Below are 19503 nucleotides of genomic sequence, written 5' to 3'. Positions count from 1 at the left end.
ACAATAATACTCATTCGGTATAAACTTGGATGGTGGGTGCTAGATGACTAGATGTCTAAACATAGATATCGCCCAAGGGCCAAGGTCATTAGTAATATGGTATACATAAAGCGAGCACTTCGTTATAAAGGTTTGCTAAGAAATCCTCTCATAACATATTTACATCATCTTTTGGAAAAGGAAGGGATCGAAAATTGACAATCCTCATGGCTTCTGATTCTCACAAACACTTTTTATAGTTCTCCCTCTATATCGGAGTGGCTAAAAACTAAAAAGGTAGTTGAAGAAGAAATTATATGTCACACCTACTCATTCGACTATTTGCAAATCTACAATCGAAAAATTTGATCATATATGGATTTCACTTCAGCTCCTAATTTTCTTTTGTCATCAAATATTAGCTCAGCTCCAATCATTTCAGTTAAGTTCAATAAATGTGAACATATCCTTAACGAATACTGTATATGTTAAATTAAACCATACAAGTACATTTTTTCCTATCAAGTACATAATACTTGCAATTTTCCATTATATAGCCCATGACCAAAAAATGCCTTTTTAATAAAAAAAAAAAAAAAAATCCCATAATTAAAAACATTCAAAATTCAAATGTTGTTCACTCTTCTTCGACCTCAACTCTCTTCTTCTTCCCTCCCTCATCTTCTTCAAATTCAACCCACCAAAAACCCTAACAAAACCCTTAAAATCCCTAATCTCAAATTCAAATTGCTCTTTCCTTTTTCATCAATCATGTCTTCTTCATCTTCTTGGGCTTGCTCTAAATGCACTTTTCTCAACCCATCTTCCCAAAAATCAAACTGCCAAATTTGCCAAACCCCATTTTCTCTCTCCTCTTCTTCATCACCCTCCAAATGGGCTTGTAAAGCTTGCACCTTTCTCAATTCTTACAGTCTTTCAAATTGTGAAATTTGCGACACTCGATCCAATTTACAACAATTGGATTCTATTGACCCGGATGATGATGATCTTTCCGGAGTTTCTTCTGTGGGTTCAGTGTTTTTTCCATTGCGCCGTTGTAATTCGGGTCGGGTTCAAGAACCGGATGATTTGGGTATTAAAGAAAACGGTCAATCTCAAATGGGTGTTGCTCAATTTGCTGATCAAGTTGTTCATTTGGGTGGGCTTCGGAATTCGGGTTCTAATAAGCGTAAATTTCATGACCTAGGTTCTGGTTAGTATGAACTAAACTTTGTGTTAGTTTTTTACTTTATTTTTTTCATAGTTTGTATGTTTGATTGATTGTTAATGTTTGCTTTATTGGCATAATATTGTGCATGATATAATATTTTAATTAAAGTGTCATATTGTATCAAATGAGATACTTGATCAAGTATTCTGTATTCATTATGTTTTTGGTAAAGTGGAGAGCTTTGAAAGACGATAATGTATTGTACTTCGTATTATATAGTACACGTGATTGAATCCCGTGACTTACGCTCTCAAATGACTTAACTAAGAGAGTTGACATCCACAAAATATTTACTTATGCTCCATTGGTCCCTACTAATTATAAAATGATATAGTAGTAAGTACTAAACATGTGCAATAAACATTGTTTTATTTTACTCTCTTAGTTTTTACTGGTAGTTAACTTCATTTCTTTATTTTGATTGATAATTAATAACCTAATCATCAGTACGTGATAATAGTTTTTTATTTTGGCAAATTGAATTCATTCCATGCATTAGCACAAGTATACTCTAATATTATATACGGAGTAACACGGATTATTGCCGGGTTATGGCAACTTTTGGCGGGCAAAACCCTTAACAAGCCAAAACATTTGTACCATCAACAAAGAGAAAGAAAAGATAAGGAAAAAGAGGGTGCCTTGACTAGTAGCAAAGAAAAAAGAGAGGAGCATTATGACTTTATGACCAATTCACGCGGTTGATATGGGTACCACTGTACCTAAAAACCCTAGCTTTCCCTCTCTTCTATAAATCCAAGCTTTCAATTCATTTTCTATCAATGTTCATTATTTCCTTCCAAAATTCCAAGCATTGGTGAAATGAGCAAAGAGAAGTAGTGGGAATGGGAGATTAGTCTACAGGAAGTAATGGGTATGGTGTGCTTGGGAAGGAGTGTGGAATCCAATTCCCTCATTTTTGGGTTTTGGAATGAAATTCCTTCCCAAGACCCCCCATACCAATGATTTTCTGTGGGTTTTCCCTTTCCCAGACTTTTCACATTATTTTGTTTCTAAAGGTTTAAACTTTTTCTGGTTTTCCTTATGCTAGTATTTATTGGCCTAAGATCATATATTTTGGCTGATTTTGATATTTCTAGTCTATGATCAAATATGGGTTATTTGCAGTCTTATGTTAAATTTCATTTCTGGCTATTGGTGGATTTATTTATATTTATATTTATGTGATTGATCTCTTATATTAATCTGTCATATACTATATTTAGCTCTAAGTCTGTGCTTTTGTCTTTTAAACTTTGTGGTTGTTTGTACAAGTGTTAGCTGCTATCACAGGATCTTAATATTGTCCAAATTTAACTTTCTTATAACACAAATTGGACTCTCTGAACTCATACTAAACTTGTAATTAACCCCTACTAACTTCTAATGGTATCTTGCTTGACTCTTTTGAGCATGATTTATTAAGCCGCAAAGTAATATTCTGTTATTGTTATACTTAAATTTTCCTGTAAACCTTGAACATCTGTTGTAATTGTAATCCGTATTTGCTCAGACTTGGGACTTTGGGAGCTTTTATCAGAAATATGAAACATTAGTGTCAGTATTTGACTAAGACTTGGATATTTGATGAATATATTCCTTGATTTTGGGTTAAAATGAAGTAAAGTGTCCATAAGTTCATACCTGTGTTTTGGTGTCAACTGTCAAGACATCGGCACTTGTCTACTTGATGTAATTTGAATAGTCTGAGTAGCATTGTTGCATAGGTAGAAACATTGTTAGTTCGTACTTGATGTTTTCAAACTCACACAGACTGATGTATACTTGGTATGATTTACCTTTGATGGACTTCAAGAATTAGTTTAACTTGAAGTAGTAGGCTACTTGGTATATTTAGTGAATAGCTACTATTAGAAGTTAGGGGGTTAATTTCAGCAATCAACATAAATCGTTTTGCTACCCTTAAGCTATCCAAAGGTCATGTAAATGTTTTTTTTTGGGTGGATGGTGATTCAAAGCCTCCTTATATGTTTAAGATGTACTAGGTATGACATGGTTACTTAAAGTCAGACTACTTACGTTACTTGTCATGATTTGGAGCAACTGAATCATGCGGCCCTTCATTGCATGGATTCCCTTTATTCATATTTTCAGCGATATCAATTAAGACTGATATTAGCTGATACGGGTGTATAACAGAGGATTGATTCCAGTGTGCATTGTCTTATAGTTCACAGTTTACTTGTCAAAGAGAAATGTTAAATTATACCCAAGCAAACTGTTTTATACAAAATGTAGTAATTAACTTTTTATTACAGTACTGTTTTATACAAAATGTAGTAATTAACTTTTTATTACAGTACTGTTTTATACAAAATGTAGTAATTAACTTTTTATTACAGTGTTTACTAAACACTTTGTTTGATCCAATGAATAGGAATAGTTCCCGCAATTGTGTACTAACTGGAACTTCCAATTGATCTTTAAATAATACATAGTTAGGTCGGTGTCTTATCTCATCTTCATATACACTTAAATATTGAATGGCCAAAAGGTGAGCTTCAACTTTGTGCGATCCAATTGATTGCCTGTAGGCTGTTGCTAACTCTGAATCTTATATATGGATGGCTCAAAGTGCTCTAATCCGCTCTTTGTCATACTCCTCTTTTTTTTATTCTTATCTTAGGCCACTTGCTGCTTGCTCCAATTCATCTTTATGAATTTTAGAGCTAACACCATCCTTCTTGATCCCAGAACCAAAATAAATGGATAACATAAATACACGCATGCAAATTCGGAAAAAGATTTTATCTGCATTCAGATGAATCTTAGGGCTCATACTTGCACGTTTATAAGTTTCTCATGCCTTCCATGTTTAAATTATTTGTGGAATTTAAGCTGTGCATTCCATAAGGTTTTTTAATGTTAGACTATTTAGCTCCATATAGAAAGTTTAGGAAGTTCCACATGGACTACATCCTTCAGGAAGTTTCCCTTTACCTGTGGAATTAGGCAAGAAACTTGTTCCATACTGCTGAATGCAGAATTTCATGTATCTTTGACAATTACTCATTTCCTTCATTTTTTCTTCTCTGCCAAACCACCAAGTCTGTCGTCTAATCACTAATTTTCATATATGTAGGTGTTTGAACAACAATTGTTTGTTATAGGATCCTGTAGAATAATGTTGCTGAGCTTTTTGTTATGAATAATCACATTGCAAGATATAAATCAATATATCTATCTAAGACTAGTGTACGGGCATTTATTGCAATGATTTCACAACTTACAACAGTGGGAGGATAATGGGGGAATGTTTCATTCCAAACGAGGTTTTATGATCATGAATGCACATAATTACTGGGTGATTTGTATGGCAGATAACGCTGATGCCGTCAGTTGTCTTACTACAAAGAAAGAAGAAAAGACTGTTGCAACTAAGAGTTCAGAGTTGGCAAAGATTGCTGACAGTGCTGTGGGCAATGTCTCATTCAAGAGGAAACTCTGTGATTTAGGTGGTTTTATTGAGAAACCCATCATATTAGATGGCTTTCGCGGAGTTAAATCTTCCAGGAAGATTGTTTCAGTTGAAGGTTAGTGCGAAACTGCGAATTTTGTAGATTGCTTTGAAACTCATATAAATTGCTTCTTTTAAATTTCTAATTCCCAGTTGATTTCTTATATCCACTTCTGAAGCTAAACCAACTCAAATTTCAAATACTTCCACAGAGTTTATTGATTAATTTGATATTGTTAACAAATTTGTGTTGTCTTCCTATCTGTAGTGATTTTTTTACCTGCCGCTTAGTTGTTCTTCCTATTCATTTGATGAAATTATGGCTCTCTACAGTTCTTACTACTCAAGTTCTTTGCAGAATATAGTTCATTTTGGGATGTGATTAGATTCGGCTAAAAGTGATGTGATTTTAATTTGTGCTTCAGATTCTGAAAATGGCTTTGACTTAGCGAAGGTTGGAAAGGCCAAAGCAGGTACTTCAGATTCCAAGGAAATAGCTGAAGATACTGAAATTGAGGAAGTTTCAGGTGTGATAAAGATCCTTTCTTACAATGTGTGGTTCAAAGAAGAATTAGAGGTGCATAAAAGGATGCAAGCAATTGGTGACCTTATTGAGCTACACTCTCCAGATGTTATTTGTTTTCAGGTTTCTAATTGTGGCTTTACCATTTCATGAGATGGCTGCTGTTTATTTCTATGATTTCTAGCATCTGTAAGTTAATTCTCTATGACTTTTTAGGAGGTCACTCCCAATATCTATGACATTTTTCGAACTTCTGCGTGGTGGAAGAAGTATCAGTGTTCTGTCACCTATGAAAGGGCATCCTCTGAGATGTACTATTGCATTCAGGTGATTAATTCCAGCTCCCCTCTTATATCTTTTCACCAGGAATCATTTTACGTAGCAAGTTGTGATTATGCTAGCAGAATTCCCACACAATTTTTTCATCTTTTCTTCTTCACAAGTTCTATTTTATTGTGTTTCTGTTGGTAATCTAATCCCCCCCCCCCCCCTCACCCCCAGACATCAGATTTTGAGCTCTTGAAGACATTTTTTACCTAAAAAACTACTTTTACCGGGAAAATTACTGAATGATGGGTTTCGGATCCCAATATGACTCGAAAAACTGATCTTATATCCTGAATTTGCCCGTCCAAACCAGACCTGGACTATGACTTGAGCTTTGACTGGTCTATGTGACTTTGTGACTATTGTGGTTTGTAAGCTTTTTTAGTCTTATGTCTACTGATTGCTAATTGTTGTGACTCCTAATTCTTCCATTGTCATTTGACCATATCAATGTCCCTGCATGTTGAACCTTTTTTTGTCAATGATCCAATTAATGAATTCCTCAAATCTATGAATATAGTCCAATGATTTCCTCTGCAGTTCTAAACTAACAGCCCAATTATTTCTCTTCATCTGTAGCTTATAATTTAATTATTTTTCTCTGCAGTTGGCCAAACTTCCTGTAAAATCATTCCGCTGTAAACCATTTAGTAACTCACAAATGTGCAGAGATTTGGGTGTAGCTGAAATCGTAGTGAATCAGAACAAGTCGCTGGTGGTTGCTACTAGCCATCTTGAGAGTCCTACCCCAGGACCCCCAACATGGGATCAAATGAACAGTAAGGAAAGGGTTGAACAGGCAAAGGAGGCCATAAACCAGCTTAAAAGACATCCGAATGTCATATTCTGTGGTGATATGAACTGGGATGATAATCTTGATGGCAAATTTCCATATTTGGAAGGATGGTTTGATGCTTGGGAGAGGCTGAGACCTGCTGAGATGGGATGGACATACGATACTAAGTCCAACAATATGTTGTCTGGAAACCGTAAATTGCAAAAACGGCTTGACAGATTTATTTGCCACTTGACTGATTTTAAGATCATCAGCATAGATATGATTGGAACTGAGGCAATACCAGGTGTGACATTCAGCAAACAGAAGAAACTGAAGAACAGGATTCAAGAATTGATTCTTCCAGTTTTTCCTAGTGATCACTTTGGTTTACTTTTGACCATTACTTGCAGTTAAGTAGTACGATGGCCAAAATTTTGTATAGGACAGCAGGGTTATATCTTACTACGCCAATTTTTCCCTTTCTCCATGAATGTTGGCGTTGCTTAGGCAGCTTTTTTGTATAGCCGGAATGGATGCATTTTTGCAGAGATTTGTGCTCTGAGATCTTGTACATGAATCTTCAGAGAGATTAAAATGAATGATTTTAATTTTTTTCAACTCTTTCATTGTAATGAAATATGTTTTGGATACAAGATCTATTTGCTGCAGTAACTTCTTGCTATTAAGAGTATTAACGGGTTTTAAGGATCGCTGTCTTTAGTACAGCCTCTCCTAACTCGTGATCCAAATACTAGAACAATTCATAAGTTCATACATTATTATGTACACTAGTTAACTGTTTCATTTAAAAAAAAAGGTGTAAAAATGCGGTGAGCGTGGATCGAACACGCGACCTTCAGATCTTCAGTCTGACGCTCTCCCAACTGAGCTATCCCCGCAAGTAATTAATCATTATAACGAAAAATATATAATGAATTATAATACGGAGTACTTTAAACATTATATCTAATGATAATTAAATATAATGTGCTCATCTCTTGAATATATTGAGCTTCACTTAAATAGTTTTCGAACTAGATAGACTCATTAACACCTATATCTTCAATTTTGGAAATTTTTGACTTTTTTTTCGCCCGAAAATAAAAATTGCCGAAAAGTTTACCATGGTCCCTAATACCCTCTGGGAGTCTAATTGAGTGGGTGAAACCATCCAATTTGCCTTTAAACGGCCAATTTACCGGTTTACAACTTGCACCGATTTCATTAACTTAAGCCTACCACGAACATCTATGACAACATATAATGATCATATATGGTTCCAAACGGCATTATATGACCCCCAGATGTATTCCCTAAAAACTTAAGACTTTGCGACACCGGACCCCGAAACTCCAAAATTTCTCAAAAAGCGTGGACATAGCCTTCAATTTTGGAAATTTTTGACTTTTTTTTGCCCGAAAATAAAAATTGATGAAATGTTTACCATGGTCCCTAATACCCTCTGGTAGTCCAATTGGGTGGGTGGAACCATCCAATTTGCCTTTAAACGACCTATTTATCGGTTTACAACTTGCACCGATTTCATTAACTCAAACATACCACGAAAATTATGACAACAAATAATGATCATATATGGTTCCAAACGACATTATATGACCCCGAGATATAATCCTTAGAATCTCAAGACTTTTTGATACCAGGCCCTAAAACCTCCAAAATTTCTCCAAAAGCGTGGATATTAGCCTTTAATTTTGAAATTTTTAGACTTTTTTTCGCCCAAAGATAATAATTGCCGAAATGTTTACCATGTTTCCTAATATCCTCCGTGAGTCCAATTAGGTGGGTGGAACCATCCAATTTGCCTTTAAACGGCTTATTTATCGGTTTATAACTTGCACCGATTTCATTAACTCAAGCCTACCACGAACATTTATGACAACAAATAATGACCGTATATGGTTCCAAACGGCATTATATGACTCCGAGATGTATCCCTTAGAATTTCAAGACTTTAAACACTGGGTTTGGAATCCTCTAAAATTTCTCAAAAAGCGTGGATATTAGCCTTCAATTTTGAAAATTTTGACTTTTTTCCCCCAGAAATAAAATTTGCCAAAATGTTTACCATGGTCTCTAAGATCCTCCGGGAGTCCAATTGGGTGGGTGGAACTATCCAATTTGCTTTTAAACGACCTATTTACCGGTTTATAACTTGCACCGATCTCATTAACTCAAGAATACCACAAACATTAATGACAACAAATAATAATAATATATGGTTCCAAACGACATTATATGACCCCGAGATGTGTCCCCTAGAATTTCAAAACTTTTCGACAACAGGCCCGAAACCTCAAAATTTCTCAAAAAACAAGGATATTAACCTTCAATTTTGGAATTTTTTACTTTTCTTTACCCGGAAATAAAAATTGCCGAAATGTTTACCATGGTCCCTAATACCCTGCGGGAGTCCAATTGGGTTGGTGAAACCATCCAATTTGCCTTTAAACGACCAATTTACCGATTTACAACTTACACCGATTTAATTAATTCAAGCCTATTACGAACATTTATGACAACATATAATGATCATATATGGTTCCAAACGGAATTATATGACCTCGAGATGATCCCAAATAATCAATAATCACATATACAAGCACTCAAACTAACATACAGTATTTTATACTTAATATTCATAGGTCGAGGAAAATACAAAGAAATTACCACTAAGTATAAAATAATCTAAACTCCATATTATATTTTCTAAATATTGTTATACAATGAAACAAATACGGTCGTCCCAAGTTAAAACATGTGATATCCAGCCAGGCTTACAGTAAGAGCTCAGTTTTTGTTTTTTTTGACGGTGATTTTTATTTGGCCAAAATTTTCCGTCAATCACTATCTTATTCTCACCTATATCTAAGCTTAATTTATTTGTACATTGATATATATATTTTTAATATAAGGAGAAATATGACCCGACTTCAATCCTCATGATTTTATAATTCAGTACTTGCGTGTTAAATATTTTAAAGTGAAGAGATAGGTAAAGTCGTAAGGAATCCCCACCTCTTAAGTATCTCCAATACCTCAAGATTGAAAGGTGTAAAATTTACCACCAGTCACCAGACCAAATTTAGCTTGATTTGTATACTGAACTTGGATAACTCACCTTAACCTTATTAACTTAAATATATTTCATTAATTTCTTTTTTTTTTCCTTTCTTTCTTCTGATTTTCAATAATTCTTCATGTCACGAGTATAATTTCGTCTCCCTTATGATGGTGATATTCATTAATAATAACTAGATAAATTTTATGTAAATTAAATCACGTCTATACAAGATTTATATCCCAATGTTGAAGATGGTACAAACAACGAAATAAGAGGGCAATAAAATGTATGTTCTATGAGTAATGATCATAAATTTTTAAATCTAAATCTTTTTAAGATGTTGACTTTTTATTAACAAATTAATTTAGTAATAATTAAAAAAAAAAAAATCCATTTCTCTAATTGTATCAAATACACGTATAGTGTCATTTAAGCCATCATTATTTCAACTAGCCTTATATTTCCACTTGTCAATTCCTTCAACTGAGTTTAGCCAGTTTTACTAATCACCCCAAAATAGAATATAATAATACTCGTATTAAAAATTTCAATCAACTGTTAAATTAGTTGACAAAATTTCATAATATATGATACCATTAATGATCACAGCTAATGAGCTCTTAAATTCATTCTATTATACAAAAATTAAAATTTAATGTAAGTCAGAGGTTAGGCCATTTCAATGAGTGGGTTCTACCATAATAAGTCACCCCATCTTCTACACTTCTTTTGTGCCACTTCTCACACTCTCAAACTTCAACCCCCCACTCTCTCTCTACATTTTAGAGAGAGAAAGAGATCTACTAAATAATTTCACTATAAATTGGGAAGATTTCCCAAAAAAGTAAAAATATACCCACAAAAATATACTTTAAGAAAACCAAGAAATGGGAGAAAACAGAGCACTCTGTTTTTCAAGTTTAGTAGTGTTTCTTGTTCTTCTTGTAAATGGCATCAATGGTGAAAACCCATATAGAATGTATGACTGGAAGGTTACTTATGGCTATGTTTATCCCTTGGGTGTCAAACAACAAGTAAGTTCTTTTATCCCATCAATTCGTCTCTAAAAGTTCTTCTTATTTGGACGGTCATTGTCTGATTTGTTACACCTAATAAGTCAATACAAGAAGAACTTTAGGAGACAGAGAGAATATCTAATATTCTTGTAATTGTTTCATTGAAAATTTATGTTCATGATTTTGTTGTGAAATATGATGCTACATTTATTTTCTAGTTGAAAGATACTACATTATTGATTTGTTTGCACTAAAATAGTAAGTGATGCTTAATAATTAGATCTGAAAATAATAGTGTTATCATAAATATGGCAAGTTTTTATATAGAAATCTAAACTAACATATACTTGTTTATTTATATTTACTTTTAGTAATTGTTTTGTTATTATGGTGTATTTCTCATAATGCAACTTTCTAACTAGGGATTTAAGAATGGCCAAATTAATACTGTAAAAGACAATAGAGGTTATTTTATTCCTACTTTCCATGCAAGGTTTGATCTAATCGATATAAAGAATTTTTTTTCAAAAAGTTGTATTCTAAAAAATATCCACATCAAATGGACCGTCTAATTACTAGAGAGTTACTAGAGAGAATCCGTTACTTGAGAGAATCTCCGATCCCATTTGGATCGGAGATAATAAACTAGCAAAACCAACAAAGAAAGACAACTAACAGTCTACCACATTATTAGATAGGCTATAGTGCTATACTTTAGGGCATGTTCTCTTCAACTTAATTTCAGTTCACTTCAGCTTCGTCCAGTTCCTAGTTTTTTTTTTTCTCATAAACAATTCATTTCAATTCAAACTAATTTTAGATTTATTAATCTACTTTGTATATCAATTGAGTGTGAAGTGATTCATGTAGATATGATAGTACGAAATTAATGTTAAATTTTAACGTATCTAGATCAAACATGTGATATGTATTGAAACCTTTTACAGCTAGCTCAGTCATTTAGTTGTGTCAGTGAATTTTTATGGGTCCAATTTCTCATTTACTAGTTTTTTTCCTAATTATTTTGGCATTATTAGCAAATTTGTAGTTGGATATTCATGTAATGACCTAGGGAGTACAAATTGGATCTTAAAACTAAGAGCATTTTTTGACGTCCAATTTATATCACATGATTTAACTAACTCTAACATTCATTTCAAACCTCTTAGCATTAATTTTTTAATATACAATTTTGGGTTCATAGTGTTAGTGAAACTCTTTGTACATCTATAGATTTACTATTAAAAAAAAAAAACCAAATATAAGCTTCAAGATTCGTGATCAATTGTATTCCTATGCAGCCTATCAATAACTATATCCGATATAAAGTGTAGACACAAACTCTATCCGATATAGTTTTAGACTACTTTTAGGGGGTGATAGATTACTAGATTGGGAGAGAATTCTGTACATATCAATGTTTTGAGGATAGCTTATGCCGCCATAAGATTGTTGCTAGATTAGATTAATAGAAATCGCGAAATTTACTCTAGTCCTTGATTGAGCTTGTACTTGGTCCTTTTAGCTGCTTCATATGACTACATGAGCTTGTTAGATGTATACGTATACAAGTTTTGACCTATATTTGATAGATTATATAAACTGATCCTGAACCATCTGTGTTATGATAGAATAAAGATACATCGTCTCAAACACTTGTATATATAGTTTTCAAGTACTTCACTGAAATGTTGTTTACTATAGATTCATTAATAACCATAAATTAATTTTTACAAAAGCACAAATATCATTAATTTATATCGACGACGGTTTTGCTTCTAAATTACTAGTACTATTTGATAGAGTATATAAGCCGATCCTGAACCATAAGTGTTTGACCCTATTTTTGTAGAAATGTGAAAACGTTTCAAAGACATTCCAAAGAAATTTAGAATAGAAGACAGAATAAATACAACACATTAGTGAGACAACTTTATAAATTACTACCACTTCCAAATTTCCAATAGTACTTAATTCTTTTCACCCACACAACCTCCACTCGTGAATAACCAATCTATGAGCGGTGATTCTGTGACCAAACATCTATTAGGCTTTTACACTTATAAATACAATTGCTCAAACTAGTTAATTAGACTAAAGAAAATAACCCAAAAACAATGAGAGAATGCAAATCACTTTCCTTCTCAACCTTACAACTACTCTTCCTTCTCCTTCTCCTTCTCCTAGTAAATGTCATCTATGCCGAAAGCCCTTATCGATTTATCTACTTAAAAGTGCATTATGGCATTCGTTACCCTATGGGTGTAAGGCAAAATGTACGTAATCCTTTTCTGTATATGTATATTAGTGATCTATGGAGGTTCAGATGTATGCAATCTTTTTTTTTTTTTTTTTTTTTTTTTGCTAATGCGCGTAATAACTAGCTAGTTGATTCCGGTTTTAATATGTTTGAGTTATGTGTTTGTTTTGCCAGGTGATTTTGATCAATGGACAGTTTCCAGGGCCACAAATTGACTGTGTGACCAATGACAACTTGATTATAAGTGTTCATAATTACTTGAATGAACCATTCCTTCTTTCATGGTAACTAACTACTACACCTATCAATCTCTTTATGTTTTATAGTATTTTTATGAATCCCTAAAGATTCTATACATATCTTCATTGAAATACTAATTTATGAGTATTATAGATTTATAGATCAAGCATTTAATGTAGATGCCATTTTTATATTTTATGGCAAAGATTTGTGGAAACTCGATTTTTAGCAGTTTAGCACTAACTCGTATGAAATGTTCATAGCAATGTACATTTCAAAAATAAATAAATAAATGAAATTCCTATATTATTAAATATTTATCTAATTTATTTTTTCAAATTTACTATCCATTTGGACATTTGGAAAGCAGATTGTTAAAGACGTTAATAATAATGTGTTTATGAGAGTGAGGGATAGCTCAAGTGGTTAGAGTTCCCCTCCGGGTTTCAGGAGATTTTGGGATCGATTCTCACCCCCGCCCTTGTGGCTCTCTAAATACCAAAAAAAAATAAAAAAAAAATAATATGTTTATATTTATATTTGCAAAAATAATTAAAGGTTCATGTTTATATAATACGGAGTACTATGTTCAATAATTTGTGTGTGTGTGTGTTTTTTTTCATTTTTATCACCACTCGATACCAATTATTAAAAAAAAATGTTTTTGGAGAAGAAGAAATATTTAGTTGTCTATTGTTACAAATTTACAATAGGACAATGTAGTGAGACAAGTTCAAGAGAATAATGTGAAAGGTAACATGCATGAGCTAGGTAATCATTGACTAATTGCTGATAGCAAAATGTCATCTGTTAAAGTTAGAGATCATAATGTCTTAACTTGCTAATTATGAAATTAAAATTGATTAGTAATCAAGTTAATTGGTAATTATATATCATGTTATAAAAAGTAATTTCTATTTTTACTAATTTTATATTTTGACAGCTTATAAATAGTTTGAAGGTAGTAGCATATTATAAAATTATATACTATTGATACTTCACTCTTCACATTACTTTTTAACAAGTGTAGTATGAGTAACAATAGTGTAACATAATTAGTTAATGGCTTGACGTAAAATCTAAGAAATGTTGTAAAATTTGACTAATAAATGAACATGATGAGCATATTATATAGTCCGTACATAATGTTTTATACTAACATTTACAATGAACAAAATATGTGTACTCCAAACTTCAATGTACGGAATATGATACAATCATACGATATTACATTACGTATTGGTGTAAAATATTTCTTTTTTACGAGTAATATTAAACGGAACGGAAGTACGGATCAGAATAGTATTTTATAAGGAGTATCTATTCATATTTAAAAACGAAAATCATTTATGTGTATTTCAGTACTCACGTGGGATCCACACACGTGATTAGATCTATGGTGCCGACTAATTTAGACAGAGCATATGATTTGGGTAATGGGCGCACGTGATATCTAACACGTAGGTCAAGATGAAGCACTAAGCATAATCCTTTTCTTTTAAGGAATTATTATTATTTTATGTTTATAATGGTCTGTCATTCCACTAACTTAATTGGGCTTTACGTTGTCATCACTCTCATCACTTTACTCACTACAAATTTCAGCTTTTTTCAACTTTGTTTTTTTGGGCCTTTTGGGTTTTTTGCTCCAATCTTATTGTGTGCTATACACTTGCTGCTACTCATTCTATCAATACATTTTTTGTATTGTAGCGTATTCCCTCCGTCTCAAATTACTTGATTAATTTGACTTTTAATAGTCTTCAAATTATACATTAATGTGATTTAATGACTATTTTTAATTGCATAACAAGAAATATTTTAGAAATTGATATTGTAAAGATATACTATTAAGAGAAATCTAGTAGGATATAAAAAATTGCCAAGTAATTTTGAGTATAAAACTTAGTCAAATTGTGAACTTGAAGTGTATATGATGAGGCGGTCTCATACAAAGTTTTTCCATGCATTATATAGTCAAATAATTATTTTTTTTTACAAGGTTTTGTCATACATAATATAGTTGAATAATTATTGTTTTTTACAAGGTTTTGCCATGCCATGCAATTTATAGTAGATTGAATTCTCCACCAAAAACTTAGTCAAATAATTGTCGAATATAGTTTTTTGTGGAGAATTTAGTCTACTATAATTGTTTTTGAACGACAATATTGTGAGGCCGTTTCATACAAGGTTTTGCTATGTAATGTATAGTCGAATAATTATTGTGGCCTCAATTATGTAGGAATGGGTTGCAACAGAGGAGGAATTCATTTGAAGATGGTATGCCAGGGACAACTTGTCCAATACCACCTAGAAGGAACTTCACATACATCCTCCAAGCCAAAGATCAAATTGGAAGCTTCTACTACTTCCCTTCTATCGGTCTTCATAAGGTTTCTGGTGGGTTTGGTGCCATTAGAATCTATAGTCGCCCTCGAATTCCAGTTCCTTTCCCTCCTCCTGCTGGAGACTTCACTGTTCTTGCAGGGGACTGGTACAAAAAAAGTCACAGGGTAAGTTCATACTGCTGATTACCAGCATCTATATATGTGAGACATTACACGCCAATTTACATACAAATTCATTCCCATTCCCTTAGACTAGAACCTTGCAATTGAACTATAACGGTGTATGACATGTTTGTATAACATCAACTTGTGTATCTTTTTTTAGCAATTGGGAAGGATGTTAGCAAGGGGCCGCAACATCCATATGCCTGATGGTCTTCTTATCAATGGCCGAGGATGGAATGGTTATACTTTCACAGTTGAGCAAGGTAACTATTCTGCACCAATGCATTTCATAATCTCTTTCGTAATGTACCAAAAGAATGTACTCTAACAGAAAGTAAATAAAAAGAGTTGTTAGGCTTAATATCTATTACTGACTTTTGGTCCTCCAAAAAAACTAACGGTTGTATGGTATGTAGGGAGGACTTACCGGTTTAGGATATCGAATGTTGGGACTGCAACATCCATCAACTTCAGAATCGCAGGGCACAAGCTTAAGCTCATAGAGGTTGAAGGGACACATACAATGCAGACAAGCTACACTTCCCTTGACATTCACTTAGGACAGTCATACTCGGTCCTAGTGATAGCTGATCAGCCTCCAGTTGATTATTATGTTGTAGTCTCTTCGCGATTCACTAAACCTGTTCTGACCACCACAGCCGTGCTTCACTACAGAAACTCTTGGAAGAAAGTCTCTGGCCCTCTCCCTCCCGGCCCCACCACGCAAATTGGTTGGTCTCTCAACCAGGCCCATTCTATCAGGTATATATATGCTTGCTACATTACAATATTAGGCCTTAAATTATATTAAGATATATGAAGTATTAACATGATTTATGTTTTCTACTCAGGATGAATCTGAGTGCAAGTGGCCCTAGACCAAACCCACAGGGTTCCTACCATTACGGTCTGATCAAATTACAACGAACAATCGTGTTTGCAAACTCTGCAGCATATATTAACCAAAGGCAGAGGTATGCAATCAACAGCGTATCATACGTGCAGGCAGATACACCCCTAAAATTAGCAGACTACTTCAACATCCCTGGCGTGTACTCCCCTAATAGCGTGCCTAGTTACCCTACATGGCGCCCTGCATACCTTAAGACCGGGGTGTTGCAGACAGATTACAGGACGTTTATTGAAATTGTGTTCCAGAACGAGGAAGATTCAGTTCAGTCTTACCACATTGATGGCTACGCTTTCTTTGTTGTCGGGTAAGAGCCATATATGACATATCTTATCATATCAATATATCATGCATAAGCCTTTTTATAAAATCCATTGACTACATATCCTAAAATCTGTTTAATTTTGGATGAGCAGGATGGATGGGGGACAATGGACTCCTAGGAGCAGAGCCAGCTATAACTTGAGAGATGCAGTTACTCGTTCCACGGTCCAGGTATTAATCCACATCACTTAACACCATATCTCTTGTGTTATTGCAACAAAAAATTCTTTTGTGTGTGCTATATTATCTCAAAATATCTGTTAATTCAAGGACATTTGCTTAGAAATAATAGTGCAAAGTGGTTGATGTTGCATAATAATATAACGAGGGAAATGCTATATTTATGCAGGTGTATCCAAAGGCATGGACCGCCATATACATGTCATTGGACAATGTAGGAATGTGGAACATAAGATCAGAGAATTGGGTAAGGCAATATTTGGGACAACAACTCTACATGAGGGTTTGGACTCCCTCTCGTTCGTGGAGAGACGAATATCCCATTCCTAAGAATGCACTCCTTTGTGGTAGAGCTAGAGGGCGTCATACACGTCCTATATAAATTTTTTTATTTTAGGTAAGTCGAGTCCTAGCTCAACTTCCTACCTCAGGAAAGTGAGAGGGAGACTGAGAGACTAAGGGAGTCTAATAGAGGGAACGAGGGTTCAAACCTACGAGCACTCTTGGAAATCCGAGCAGTGTTCGAGTTGAGCCACACGCCCACACGACACACTCTTTCTAAAGTAATACAAAGTATTAATGTATGATTTATTTTAAAGAGTCACGAGAGGGTGACATAGTTTATTAATTGTATTCGAGCTTATGTAACAATATTGCCATGACGTTACATGGCATAGCGGCAAGAGCTTTGTTTTAGGGGGAGAAGATTGAATTAGTAGGTTGTGAAATTAGGAATTGTTGTATCATGCGTTATCTCCCAAGTGTATTGCAAAAATGTAATTCTAGTTCCATTGTTTTATTAGTTCATTTTCGGGAATAAAGTTGAATTCATTGATCTGTAGGAAGGCTGGAAGGGTGATTCTATGATAGGCATCCCGATCCTTAAAATGAAAGTGTGAATTCAAATTTCGAGTTATGTGTTCAATGTTAGAGATCACAAAGTATATCTATCCTTTAAGGCATGATATAACACTTCCAATAAACGAAAATTTTAGCTCAACATTAAGTAACTTTTGACATAAGACTTATTAGGAACAGTTGATTAAGTGGTACCAACACAAGAATTGTCATAAAGTAATAATTCATACATATATAAGATAACACACGAAAAAAAATCTATATATACTTGTATAGTTGTATGCAACACAATTGTAAAGAATTAATTCTCATATATTACGTAATAAAGATTTAAATATTCAACTAATAAAATTTGACATTGACAAAATAATAAAATTTGGGAAATGACATGAATCGTTACATCCTTTAAACCCTCCCCAAAAAAGGACGAAAGATTATATACTCGTGCAAGTGTGCAACAAACATTAGACTATATTTAATATCTATATATATGACCTCATAATAATAATAAAGTCTTTTTAATAGGACTGTGGAGACTGACCTTTTGCGTTACCCTGGTGAGATCGCTGCCCCCAAACTCATGAAGAAATTGACAGATATATATTTCACGAAGGTCACTGCATCTGCAGAATCCACTTTCTCCTTGTCTCCGCGTCAGGTTGCCTTATGGAAGTCCCAGCAGGGGGATTACTCTTCTGCCTGGTTGCGAGCGGTCCCGATATCAGGTCTGGGTCAGACTATGAATGGTAAGACTTACCGTTGTGTTCTTTGCTACCGGTTGGGTGTTCCCTTGTTCTCCATATCGGCACCTTGTTCTGCTTGCTCAAGAGTTTTTGATGGGGATATTTATGGGGATCATGCAGTGTCTTGTGCTGGGATGGTGGGTATTAAACATCGGCATAACGTTGTTCGTGATACCCTTGTTGATATTTGTTTCCGCTCTGGGATTTCTGCAAGGAAGGAGGTCAACATTGGGTTAACTGGAGGGAACAACGGGGCTCTTCGGCCAGCAGATGTGTTGCTTAACTCCTGGGATAGAGGCCTAGATGTATGTGTTGACTTGACGGGGTCTTCTCCATTGACTCAATCTGGGTTGTCTGACTTCGTTCCTGGTCGTGTTATGTCGGCTGCGGCTCAGCGGAAGCGAGACAAGTATGGGGCGCGTTGCAGGGCTATTGGCTATGGTTTTCTTCCTTTCTCCTTTTCTTCATTGGGGGAATTAGAGAAGGATGCCGTTGCGTTGCTGAAGCGGGTTCAGGCGTTCGCTAGGACTCAGGATATTGGAGCTCGTGCTGCTGCTCACATCTTTAACAGGATTGGGTTCGCTATAGCTAGAGGGGTGGGGGCCCAGATTGTATCTCGGCTCCCCACTAATTTCTTGTAAATCTTTTGACTTTGTAGGTTTTTGTTATTTAATAATAATAATAATAATAATAATAATAATAATAAAATAATAATAATAATAATAATAATAATAATAATAATATATGACAATATTCAAAACCGTTTTGTTACATGCACATAAAAAAAATTAAATAATTAAATAGTGCAAAAATAAGCAAGTTATTAAGTTCATCAACCCACCGATTGCATGTATCGAAGAGAATTTAGTTGCACTTTGAATTTTTAATTTTTTTAATTATTTGACGGTGCCCTCCTTCCAATTTTGCCAACGTCAACCTTCTCTATTTGTCAACTCTCAAAAAATTTAGAAGAGAATATTAAATTTAAATTTATTAAAAACTCCTGGAAATTAAATCCAAAATAAATTTGTAGTATTTAAAACTGAAAGAATAAGAGA

General features: G+C 34.1%; 2 protein-coding genes and 1 non-coding gene across 4 annotated transcripts; 2 read left to right on the top strand and 1 right to left on the bottom strand.

The window, feature by feature from the left end:
- The first annotated feature begins 72 nt into the window (after positions 1-72).
- On the top strand, positions 73-6934 carry LOC110731319. Its single transcript, XM_021911171.1, has 5 exons — positions 73-1192; positions 4552-4764; positions 5114-5334; positions 5428-5538; positions 6146-6934. Exons 1-5 carry the CDS (start codon positions 610-612, stop codon positions 6728-6730), a joined length of 1713 nt encoding a protein of 570 aa, XP_021766863.1. The 5' UTR covers positions 73-609; the 3' UTR covers positions 6731-6934.
- Positions 6935-7142: 208 nt separating this feature from the next.
- On the bottom strand, positions 7143-7215 carry TRNAF-GAA. The gene has a single exon. It is a non-coding gene; the product is annotated as a tRNA-Phe (tRNA).
- A 2825-nt stretch (positions 7216-10040) lies between these two features.
- Positions 10041-17689, top strand: LOC110731318 (L-ascorbate oxidase homolog). Of its 2 annotated transcripts, none has more exons than XM_021911170.1 (8): positions 10041-10432; positions 12849-12958; positions 15160-15430; positions 15591-15693; positions 15847-16192; positions 16282-16647; positions 16757-16835; positions 17014-17689. In XM_021911170.1, the coding sequence occupies exons 1-8, from the start codon at positions 10286-10288 to the stop codon at positions 17224-17226; spliced, it is 1635 nt and encodes a 544-aa protein (XP_021766862.1). In that variant the 5' UTR covers positions 10041-10285; the 3' UTR covers positions 17227-17689. The 2 variants fall into 2 exon arrangements, with proteins under 2 accessions (XP_021766862.1, XP_021766861.1); XM_021911169.1 differs by lacking the exon at positions 10041-10432 and adding an exon at positions 12490-12690.
- The last annotated feature ends 1814 nt before the right edge of the window (positions 17690-19503 follow it).

Source organism: Chenopodium quinoa, unplaced genomic scaffold (assembly GCF_001683475.1).
Source record: "Chenopodium quinoa cultivar QQ74 unplaced genomic scaffold, ASM168347v1, whole genome shotgun sequence".
In the NCBI taxonomy this organism is placed as follows: Eukaryota; Viridiplantae; Streptophyta; class Magnoliopsida; order Caryophyllales; family Amaranthaceae; genus Chenopodium; species Chenopodium quinoa.
Note: the sequence above shows the minus strand (reverse complement) of the source record. Positions and strands in the feature narration are given on the sequence as shown.

Excerpts from the sequence above, each read along its gene's own strand:
- LOC110731318 (XM_021911169.1), top strand. The coding sequence starts at position 12,532 with ATGAGAGAATGCAAATCACTTTCCTTCTCAACCTTACAACTACTCTTC. Across the intron at positions 15,431-15,590 it reads GGTACAAAAAAAGTCACAGG|CAATTGGGAAGGATGTTAGC; the intron begins GTAAGTTCATAC and ends ATCTTTTTTTAG. Across the intron at positions 16,648-16,756 it reads TACGCTTTCTTTGTTGTCGG|GATGGATGGGGGACAATGGA; the intron begins GTAAGAGCCATA and ends TTGGATGAGCAG.
- LOC110731319 (XM_021911171.1), top strand. The coding sequence starts at position 610 with ATGTTGTTCACTCTTCTTCGACCTCAACTCTCTTCTTCTTCCCTCCCT. Across the intron at positions 4,765-5,113 it reads GAAGATTGTTTCAGTTGAAG|ATTCTGAAAATGGCTTTGAC; the intron begins GTTAGTGCGAAA and ends TTTGTGCTTCAG. Across the intron at positions 5,335-5,427 it reads CAGATGTTATTTGTTTTCAG|GAGGTCACTCCCAATATCTA; the intron begins GTTTCTAATTGT and ends ATGACTTTTTAG.